The sequence below is a fragment of the Arachis hypogaea genome, chromosome 9 (assembly GCF_003086295.3).
Source record: "Arachis hypogaea cultivar Tifrunner chromosome 9, arahy.Tifrunner.gnm2.J5K5, whole genome shotgun sequence".
In the NCBI taxonomy this organism is placed as follows: Eukaryota; Viridiplantae; Streptophyta; class Magnoliopsida; order Fabales; family Fabaceae; genus Arachis; species Arachis hypogaea.
The window spans coordinates 111037544-111049571 of record NC_092044.1 but is presented as its reverse complement, the minus strand read 5'-3'; the positions used below and the strand labels follow the sequence as shown (position 1 = coordinate 111049571).

The following is a 12028-nucleotide window of genomic DNA, read 5'->3' as shown; positions in this document are numbered from 1 at the left end:
TCTAATGATTTTACTAGAAGATACATCTCAAAAATAAAATTTTGGGTCAAGATCTAAATTTTTTTGTGCTAAGCAATTGGCATATCTATTATTTTTTTATATATATTTATAAAATGAATGTCCCAGTCTTTCTTTTTTTAGAAAGAGATTTTTCTAACTAAAGTATTTGGGTGAATTTAAAAAAAAAAGTTTTTTTTAGTTATTTTTTTAAAAGATTTTATGAAAATATTTTTTAATTTTTTTAGTACTTTTATTTTTACTACTAAAAATTTGTCAAACATACTAAAAAATAAAAATAAAAAATATTTTTTTATTAAAAAATATTTTTTTTATCAAGATAATAACACCCAAACAAGTACTAAGATCGGCTTGGGAGTTACATTCTACTACAAACTTTTTGAAATCCATAGTCCAAACAAGGTTGAGCTCACTAACCATGCCCCAAAGTTCTGTCCTATAAACTAAGACACATCCAATTGAATGAGAAAAACCTTCAATCCACTTGTCACTGCAGTTTTTCAAGAGACCGCCGCATCCCGCCATCCTTGTCGCACCATTTCTTGAACCATCGGTGATCAGTTTCAGCCATTCAAGTAGGATGGGGTCTATCTAATGTGCGCCTCTTCTCTTCTTCTAACGTTGTTAGAAGGTAATCAGATTTCATTGTGAGTTTGGGGTGGTCTCTAATAATTGTCGTCATAAATTTTTCTATTATGCTACCTCCATAATTTTCAGCAAGTGATGATAAAAAGATCTTGTCAATTTTTGTCCTGTCTTATCCCAAACTGATGGGTCAGATTGTCTTCTATCCGTTGTTGAAAATTGGTATCGAATAAGACTTGAGGTGTATTTGGCCGCAGCAAGTTCGCCCAAATTGAAGAGATTTTTGGGCAAATTTTTAAGGCATGAATGATATTTTTAACATGTTGCTCGCAGAGTTAGCAAGTATTCTCACCGCCAAGAGTTCGAGCTTTTCTTTAGTTGGTGAAAACTTTTTTATGGAGGGCCTGCCACATGAAGAATTTAGCTTTTTGCAGTCCTTCTCATCTCTAAATCTATGTCCAAAGATTTTTCCTAATTTTTAGCCACGTTGCCAAGGCCTTGTAAATTTCTCTTCTGAAAATTTTCCATCTGCTGTGTGCTTTTTAGTTTGTCTTCTTCCAAGTCTTCTGCAGGAGCTGGTTGGGTCAGAATCTTTTGAACACTTATCTTAGATAAACAACTATTGAGTTTATCTTTATCTCAATCTCCTGTATTGTTGGTCTATTTCTATATTGTGTTCTTTGTGTCAAGTTTGTTAGTAGTAACCTCCCCAACAAAATTTTTTAGGAAAAAATTTGGTAACTAAAAAATTTTCAGCCATAATTAGCCAAAAATTTCTATAATTTACTTTATTTATATCACTTAATAACAGTTTTATTTTTTATCTCACTCTCTTATTATTTCACTTATCATATTCTTATCAATTATACTTATTAATTATATTAATTATAATATCATATTCCTTACTAGTAGACATTCTTGTAATCAATACCTAATTTTCTTTTTATAATTTAATTTTTATATTTAAGAATACATTAAATAATAATAATAATAATAATAATAATAATAATAATAATAATAATGGACGGTAATGATAATATACATTAATTGAGTTAATTACACTGATTGTTTGTTTCTCTTAAGAAATTTAATATCAATCAACAAAAATACGAAAAAATTATTAATTCTTTATTTCCGTTAAGACATTTACTTGCACTTGATTCTTTGTAATATATACTTTTCATTAATTTAATTATGATCATTCAAAAATTATGACTATAATACCATTGCAAGCAGAATAGTGTATAAGTCAAGAAATTTTACAAGAAGTCGCGTTTATCGTTGCAAATAGTATGACATTTGAATTCGACTTTAATATGATACTTATGGTAGAAGGTGCTGATGAAGAATTTGAACAACAGACGGACTCACCCGACGAGGTTGTTGTTAGTCATCAATTCTCAAGAATATGAAAAACCACACTAACTTTGATGAGGTATGGTAATAAATTGATTAATTTTTTTGTGCTTTTATGTGCATTTATAATGATATTGTATACTAACTAAGTTCATACACATAACATTCATACGTACATATACATAACATTCATAATTACATACAACTAACATCTAAAAATTAAATTCATGTTTATTACATATTACATCCATACACATATCATTTTTTAGTTATTGCATATGTAAATATAAAGTTAACACAGATGTTTTTTTAAATTTTATCATAATTGAATTTAAAAAATATCAAATTCTTAAATTAATTTATTCAATTGATAAATTTACACATAACATCTATAAATTCATACACATAACATCCATAATTTCATGTTAATAACATTCATAATTTGTATTCATAATATTTATAATTTCTTACCTATAATGTTTATAATTAATAAATTTTTATAATTAATATTATCAAATTTTAAACTATACGTCTTATTGTATTTTTCAAATTATCTCATATGTGCACTAATAGACCATAATTTTAATTATTTTAATATTTTTATTTAACATTCATATGTATGCTTATTTATTGATTTTAATATGACAAGTTAATAATTATTTTTAAAAAATTATTTTTTTATTTTTGTTTATATTTTATATTTTATTTTTTATTTTTTAATAGTCTATATGTAAAATATAAGTTGTATAGTAAAAGTTGTTAAAACTTTTTAATTTAATTTTCATATTTTTTGTAGAGAATTATTGCATTTTAATGGATAATAATGTGATTGAGAGATGTTAGAGATTTGATTTCGAAGAAACTGAAATTAATTTTGGAAAGAACATTAATGACTCTAAACATATAACAAAATAGAAAATAATAAAGAAAATAAGTAATAAAGAGATGTATGTCACTTGCTTATTAAAAGAATAAAAATTTTTATATAATATTTTTATATTATAATTATTTTTTGGCTATCTAACATCACCCACTTTTTAATAGACAAATATAAAATCTAAGTGATCCAATCTATTGATAAATCCAACAAAAATATGTTAAGAATAGAATTAGCCCTCAGACTGTCCATATCATAGAGAAGTTGCATTACATAGATGCAACCAAATGGATTACACAAGAAAATCCAATGAACTCCCATTTATTCATAAGAGTAACAGTAATCATTATGTCACCCTTTGCTTCCAGCAATTTTTTAAAAACATTTTCAAATGCTCCTGATTTCAATTAATATGTGTTATATATATTTTATAATTAAAATTAACGGCTAAAATTATTAATATCGGTATATTAAAAACATTTAAATTCTTTCAATTTTTTTCGAAAGAATAGAACAATTAGTTGGATGATAAATAGATAAATAAATAAATATATAAAATTTATCCATAAAATTTGTTATCTCATTTTGTAATAGTTACGAAAATTAAACCAGAAATTAAATCAGGGCAGAAACTCACCTGCAGTCGACTGTAGGTGAAGTTGCTTCTGGATGACTGACACGTGTTATTATATGGTTTTAAAAAAAAAACGATTTATTTTATACAAATGGTTTATTTAATTAGGTATGTTCCTATTGTTTATATTTCTTAATCAAATTTATTATTTCAAATGTATTTCTTAATTTATGTTTTTATTCATTCCTCCGTGAATGATAAAAATTATTTAATAAATATATACATGTTTATATCATCACACCATTTTAATGTTCAGGATGAAATTGATTGCACGTTAGACAACAATTTTGAGAGTTCTACTGTTCACATCTTTGTGGCTAGAGTCAGTACAGAAATTGATTAGATTATCGTGACTTCTCATATTCAAGTCATTATAGGTAAAGTTAGTACATTTATCCTGCAAGTATTGAATTAATGAGTTATGCTTTTTTTTTTACAAATAATTTGTAAAATATAATTGTAGTAAGTATTGATTTGATATCAACAATATGTAAAAATTAACATTGTTAGTGTTGTCCATACAAATATCCAATTAAATATAATAGGTAATTGTATGAGATTTAACTATATTATAAAAATAGAGATAATTTTTTCAATAAAACTGTATATACATTTAAGCTTAATATTTAAAGATGTATATATTCTTTGTATTCTTATTTAAACTCAGCTAGTTTTGATTAATGCATTTTATATTAATAAAGATCTGATCTAGTCTTGTATTATATTTTAAGAAATATATTAATTCACAAAGAAGATATTGAATTAGGGAGTAATAAACTATGTACTCTAATTTAATATTTATATTTGATTAAAGAACAGTAAATTATTATTTTTTCAATTGAATACCTAACTAATTGAATAAAACCTATCTTATTCTCCTTATTTAGTTTGGTGATGATTTGAGATATTTAAGGAGTAGACGAAATTAATTTTAAGAGGTTAATTATAGTCACTTGAATTTGAATGAAATTTATATATATATATAAATTTAAAGTTGATATGGTTAAAAATTTTAGTATCAACCATGAGTACTAAAATAAAAAAACATATATAACCCAAAATACTTCAAATATAACTATAATGTAATATTAGGTCTAGTATTTTTTTTAATTTTGCCACAGTAATATTTGTAAAGAATAAAATAGTGTTTTGGGATTTAGATTTTTATCTTAGTACAGGTTTAATTTGTATATATTTTTTCTTGAAAAGAATCATGTGAGCAAATTATTAACTTTATAGAAACAAATTTTAAATTATTAACAATTTATTAAAAGTAATTTAAACTTTAACATTAATCATAACAAAATTTGACCTATATAATATTAGTAAGGTACATGACTAAAAAGATGTTTAGAACTAAATTTTATATTTCTTCTCATTTATTTTTCTAGTTTATTTGTTAAAAAATTTATGTTGCTGGTAGAAAGGATACAGGAACAATAGAAAATAAACCATGAGATTACATTGTTGTAATTCGTCAATTTTATAAGTTATTTTATTTTAATACTAATGTAGGGTAAGAAAAAAATATGGAAAATATATCACATTCTGAAGAGGATGAATGTTATATAGAGGAGGAGGAAAATGAATACGGCAATGATAAAACTACTGATGATAAGAGGCAGCTGTTTTGAGTGCAAATGATTTTTTGAATCAGCAATTTGTAAGTTATGAAGAAGCTTACGATTGGTGGGGTTTGGAGTTCGAAAGGGGGATGCAGCTGCTGATAGTACTGGCAATTATGTTCGACGTAAATTCTTGTGCAACAGAGCAGGTGTGAGAGAGAAGAAATGCTATGCAACTACTAGTAAAATAAGAAAGCAGAAGCCTGAGACTAGAACAAATTGTAATGCAATGTTGTCAATTTATCTTGACAAGAGTTGTTCAATGTGGAAAGTCAGAAAGATGGTAGAGGATCATAACCATCCTTTGATACCTCTTAAATTAGTTCACCAAATTCCAAATCATCGTACAATGACAGATGCAGACAAGGCACAAGTGGATAGTATGCATAGACATGGCCTCCCACCTTCGAAGATCATGGGTCTTATTGCTGGACAAGCCGGTGGTTATGAATTTGCTGGTTTTACAAAAAAAGATTTGGATAACTATATTGAAAGAAATCTACGTTCAAAGATCATTGAAGGAGATGTAAATGCAACTCTTAATTATTTGCATGGAAAAGCAGAGGATGCACCTATGATGATTGTGAGACATAGTTTAACAGATGACGATAAATTGGAGCATTTATTCTGGGCGGATGATTTAAGTCTATTTGACTATCAATATTTTGGTGATGTTCTAGCATTTGATTCTACCTACAGAAAAAATAAGTATAATAGGCCGCTAGTTATCTTTTCAGCCACAAACCATCATCGCCAAACTTGTATTTTTGGCTTCGGTTTGCTAGCAGATGAACAAACAAAATCATACAAGTGGTTACTAGATAACTTTTCAGAGGCGATGATGAATAAGCATCCGAGTCTTGTCATAACAGATGGTGATAATGCCATGAAGAGTGCAATTGAAGAAGTTTTTCCAAATGCTACCCATAGATTGTGTGCTTGGCATCTGTATAAAAATGCAGTATCTCATATCAAGGACCCAGAATTTCGTGAGAAATTTAAGAAATGCTTGTATGCCAAATTTGAATGTGATGAATTTGAAGAGTATTGGCATGACATGGTTGAAAGGTTTAATCTTGTGGGAAACGACTGGGTAGAAAAACAATATAGAAGGAAAGAACAGTGGGCTACTGCTTATTTGAGTAGCAAGTTCTGCGCTGGATTTAGAACTACATCTAGATGTGAAGGCATAAATTCTTTCATTAAAAGCTTTGTTGACTCAAGGGATAGTATACTTGCATTGGTGCAAAACCTAGAACGTGCTTTAAGGGACTACAGAAATAATGAGATTGTTGCTGAATTCGAAACAATAAATGGAGAACATGTGCCCACAACAGGTTTACATTCTCTTGAGCGTCATGCTGCATCAGTGTATACTAGGGAGATATTTTGGGAAATATTAGAAGAGATTAAAAGTGTGGCAGCTTTGGATATTGTGTCGTCTGGTAGTCGTTCAACAACTACAGAATACAAGATCATCAAGTATGGAAGACCTGATCATGAGTACATTGTTTTATATGATCAAGATACTCAAAAAATGGTGTGTCAATGTCAAAGATGGGATAGTTATGGTATTCCATGTTCTCATATGTTTTGTGTGATGAAACGGGAGCAGATCAAGGAATTGCCAGAAACTCTTATATTAAAAAGATGGACTAAAGACGTTAAAAAAATTGACGATGATCAAGGTAACATAAACGGAAAAGAGGATGAAGAAAGGAGCATTCTGATGCGGATAGGTGCATTATCAGTTGCTAGTTCTCGTATGATATACTTAGGAGGCAGGAAATTGTCTCATTTTCGCTACACAATGAATGAAATTTGTAGAGTGACGAATGACTTGGAAGCAAAATTGGAGCAGACTATTTCACCGGAAAAAGGCAAGAAAGTTGGTGATCCTTCTGTTGCAAAATCTAAAGGTGCACCAAAAGTTCGAAAAGATGAAAATAAAAGACGACAATGTTCTAATTGCAATCAAACTGGTCACACAAAAAGGAAATGCATAGAGAGAACTGCTGAAAAAGATGTTCAACATAATGATAGAATGTTCAGCGAAGATGAATTTGAAGATGGTGTTGAATCTGTTAGTATTCCAAATGATCAGGTACCATGAGAATTTATTATTACTCACGGAATTTATTATTACTTACTAGCCTAAACAACTAATGACATGATATTTTGAGTTAATATGTACGTTTTAACTTTGTTTTTTATATGAACAGACTCAATAGCTTCTTCTGTGGAGGTGAATGTTAAAAATATACACTTTTGGAGTCAGAAAAAGAATCCACAATTGTCTCAAGAAGATATAAGTAAAGCCTATAATTCTGATTATACTATTATGGACTATGTCTTTGTGAAGGTTCAAGTTCTACATTTTTTGGAGTAGATAGCAACCATACTTCTGCTAGCTACGAAACTTCCTTATATGGTCCCATTCCCAGTCATAGATGGTTGCTACAGGTAATTAAGATTTATTGTCATTTATCTATCTTATGTTTAGTTTTCAAGTAATATTTTCCCATGAATTTATATCTTTTGGAATTTAATAGCATGCGAATGATTTGATTTTTTATTTTGACAGGCCATGCAGAATACACCACAGTCAAATAAGGAGTGATTTTTGAGATTAATATCATGTAATAGATAGTTTTGGACTATGAAAAAAGTGTTTTTGGGACTAAAGACATTGATAGTAATGAAATACAAATATGTTTTGTGAACATTAGCGGAAGAAACTTTTTATTTAGAGACATTGATAAAAGAAAATAATGCAAGTATATATCTGTAACTAACTGTTCATGAATATTATTAAATTAGTTCGTTTTATTATTATTATTATTATTACTATCATTATTATTACTATTATTATTATTATTATATTTTGGCCAATAAATGTATGCTTTTATGCTTCATATTTTTTTATTCAGCACATTATATACATAATAAAACACATATTATTATTAAAAAAAATATTATAAATTAGGACTATATTAAATAATTAATATTAACAACTTAATAGTACTCGGCATTAGTATGACTTTTATTTTTTTATACTTGATGCACTCCATTTAAAAAAAAAGAAAAAGTTACATTAAGAACAATATTCCACTAACTAGATTTTTTTAAAAACGAGTTGACATTGGATAAAAATACATAATTTGATAGGTGTAAGTATATAAATAACTAAAAATATTATTTATTTACTTTAGGTTTTAGCAGAAATTAATGTTTTTCATATGTTCTCTCTCTCTCTCTCTATATATATATATATATATATGATCAATTTTATAGAAAAAAAATTTAAAATACAATGATACATAGCTAATACAATAGTAAAAAAATTAATTTTTATAAAAAATAATATCATTACATAATAAAATAATTAAATAAACAATAAATATAAGCTCAAAAGAATTTTTAATCAGGTTCTATTTGCAATTCTAAATATTTTTGAAAAAATTTTGTAATGAAAAATTTTAGAGTACAATTTTATTTCCTTAAATACTAATCCTTTAAGAGTACATCATAGGTCGATAGAAAGTAGATATTTTAATTACGGATAATTTAATGCATGTTTATGTGTAATTATGTTGTTTGCAAAATATTTTTTAAATAACGTTTACTTCTTTTAACAAATTTTAGTGTGTACCAAGTTAAAAAATTTACCTTTAAACAAAACATAATAAATAACATTTTATATTATTATATTCAAACATATTTAGTAGATATAAAATATTTTTATAAAACATCATAAATAAACAAAATATATTTTTACATCCTAGTACCATACGTAAAAGTATTTTTTTTAAAAGTGATACATTCAAATATTAAATTACTTGTATTTTTTATAAGATTCTTTAAAAAAAATTATTCTAACATTTTTTTAAATTTACTACCCACACAAGACAATGTATTATTACTATGATTTATATGTAAACAATAAAAATGTAAAGAATAAAATAAATTTAATTTTAAGATAGATATTATAAATTTTTATTCACTTTTTTTTTAAAATTATATTACGTTAATTAGGTTAAAATCTAAGGTATTCCAATATTTTTTTATAAATACCTATTGATTTTATAATAGTACACGTCTTTTTTGATATGAATGTAATGCAGTAGAATATTACGTATTTTAAAAAAATAAAAATAAGATAATAATCATTTTTATGCAAATACATCATAAATAATAAGCTCAATTTTTAATAATTTAAACTTCATTGACTTATAATTTACTGAAACAAAAAGTAATGAAATTTTCTAAAGAAATAAACTAATAATTCTAATATAGAATTATAACTAGACTAGATTACCCTATAAAACTAAGATAATAAAAACACCTTCTTGAAGGGAAAAAAAAATTAAAATTGTTCCTAATTTAAATTATTCTAAAACTAAATTGGTCTTGAATTATTGTTCCAATTTTGTATAGCCAAATCTTCTATTTCCCTTTTCTTGATGTTGTGATCCCCACTAACCAGATCAATTGCAAGGCGCACTCTTGTAAAATCATTCACTCTCTGTTACAGAATAAAATTACAATGTTATATTAAATTAGAAACTAACTTGTGAATTTAATAAATTAAATATATTGTTATAATACCCCAACATCATATGATCCCCAAAGATCTGATAGTATCATCCATTGTGCAACATAAATACCACAATCATTCTTGCAATAGAACACATAATAAAAAAAATAAAAAGATAATAAATTTTAATAATGTTGCTTCTTAATAATAAGATAACTTTATGTAATTATTATAACTTTTCACTCATATTAATTTAGATTAAAAATAGTGAATAAAGTGCGAAATTTTTATTTACTTACGAGCCATCTTCTTGTTGTGTAACTTCGGGATCTACTAATTTATAAGTAGAAATTGTAGGTGATATCCCAACAGGCAATTTATATGTTCCGTCACCTAAAATATTTTCAAGAAATGACACCTGGTAGTCATCAACCATAAGTGGTAATCCAAATATGATGAAAGAATATTTTTTAAATACAATCTGGTTTGTTTGTTTAAATAGCTCACCACTTTATTGACTGCTGTCATCCTTGACTTTTTCTGTATCTTAAATTTTTTAGAGTCAAGATACACAATTTCTTGATCCGATGGGTTAACAACCATTAAGAACCAGTGAAAATCCACGTGAATTGGAACATAAATCTACATTAACAAATGATATACTTTTAGCACCATACTTTGATAGGAAATTCCTCTATGAGACATGCCTACCTTAGTAAGATTATCTGCTTCTCTCATAAAATTGGCCTTAATGTAATTCCAAGTTCCAATGGAAATATTTTCTAGATGCATTGCAATTTGCTGTAAAAGACATGTCAATTAGAACGAGCATACATACCTATAATGCGGAAAAAGAATAAATATACCGCAAATGTTGTGGGGAGAAATCACTTGTGGCAATCATCATTATGAGTTAGCATGGAAGCAACAAGGATAAGGACCTATAGTTATATCAAATCACAAGGTCCAAAATTATATAAAACAAACAATTCAATAAGTTTTGTTACAAAATAAAGTGGATTTGAGTACATCTTGGATAAATGTGTAACAAAGTAAAAAAAATACAATACATCATCAACAATGGGCTGCCCAGGTTTTAGTGTCATCAAAGCTTCTCTTGTGCCTGAACAATGATCATTGGAAACCAATTCTTCCCTGTCAAAAACAAAATCATTGCTTTGTGTCATCTTTAAAAAAATCACGTATACCTTCTAAAAATTTATTAAGAATATTGTATAGTACTTCGGGTCATAATTAAAACCAATAATATATGACGCAAGGGCAATATCTGCTTCTCTAAACCTCGAATTCTTTGTTGCCTGAAACGAAACCGAGAAACACTGCATAATGTATTCTAAAAAATAAATAATTTACTTGATTAATCTAAATTTATTTATATTGTTCATTAAATTATTAATTACTTGGATAATTTTATCTCCATTCGCTAAGGTTGAGACATCGCTAACTTTTCTTCGTGCGAGAATAAATTACGCTAAGGGAAAAAAAAGTACAATTCATGTTAGACTTATGAATAACAAAAATAAAATTGGTTATGCAATTAATGTTTTAAAGACAATAATACCTTAGTGTCAGTCTTAGATGGGGTCTTCCATACTCCATTTTGTCTAGTTTTTTGCCATAAAGATTTTCTTTTTTTGCGCGCAAAACCTTTATCAGTCTCCCATTCTGTCTTGAAGATGTTGGTGTTGTCTCTTTGGGCGTAGTTTTCTTTTTAACAGTATTTTTTATACCACTGGAAATTGGACCACTTATAGGAGTAGTATCCACACATTGACTCACAGGAGGCGTTGAGTTAATTAGTCGTGATGATAGTTCGTCCACCTTTTTGGTCAACAGCTGTAGTTGCTCAGCTAATCCTTGTAAAAATTTTGTTGGAATTATACTTACTTCAGCATTAGTCTATCACAAAAACAAATAGAGGAACAATCAAATCAATTAATAGAAACAGTTGCTTACTAAAGAAAAGGATAAAGAAGGATTTATGGTTACCATTGTGAAAATAAGTTGGGAATTCGTGTCTATCCACTTAGTATCATAAGGATGTAACGATTCCATACTTATGGACTCAGTCTTTTGCTTCGAAGAATCCATTAACTATCTTAAACTTAAAATATAAAAATGTAGTGAATATTTTATTTAGCTGTGAATGAAAGTATGTATATATAGATAGTGGTTTTTAACATAAGTTGGTTACATAAATGTCCCACTACTTCCTCATCTATAGAAAGATCTTGAATAAACAAATAACCGTTCAAGATTATCTTAGAATTCGGTGATAATGAAAAAAAAATTTACAAGACAAATAGGTAGTGCAATATAGACGTTAATATATATTTTTTCATATATACTTGTAGATAAATATTACCATATGTTCT

General features: G+C 27.0%; 1 protein-coding gene across 4 annotated transcripts; it reads left to right on the top strand.

Moving 5' to 3' along the window:
* Window positions 1–371: 371 nt before the first annotated feature.
* Window positions 372–7850, top strand: LOC112713076 (protein FAR1-RELATED SEQUENCE 5-like). 4 transcript variants are annotated; one of them, XM_072203495.1, is made up of 6 exons: window positions 372–649; window positions 1939–2038; window positions 3727–3847; window positions 4986–7199; window positions 7318–7558; window positions 7680–7850. In XM_072203495.1, the coding sequence occupies exons 4-5, from the start codon at window positions 5325–5327 to the stop codon at window positions 7324–7326; spliced, it is 1884 nt and encodes a 627-aa protein (XP_072059596.1). In that variant the 5' UTR covers window positions 372–649; window positions 1939–2038; window positions 3727–3847; window positions 4986–5324; the 3' UTR covers window positions 7327–7558; window positions 7680–7850. The 4 variants fall into 4 exon arrangements, with proteins under 4 accessions (XP_072059596.1, XP_072059593.1, XP_072059595.1 ...); XM_072203492.1 differs by having other exon boundaries at window positions 376–649; window positions 1936–2038; window positions 3727–7199; window positions 7458–7558; XM_072203494.1 differs by lacking the exon at window positions 3727–3847 and having other exon boundaries at window positions 389–649; window positions 1936–2038.
* Window positions 7851–12028: the final 4178 nt, after the last annotated feature.

Bases quoted from the DNA above. Each gene is read 5' to 3' on its own strand.
- LOC112713076 (XM_072203492.1), top strand. From the start codon at position 5,325: ATGTTGTCAATTTATCTTGACAAGAGTTGTTCAATGTGGAAAGTCAGA. The intron at 7,200-7,457 runs GTACCATGAGAA...GTCTTTGTGAAG, and splicing joins TTAGTATTCCAAATGATCAG to GTTCAAGTTCTACATTTTTT.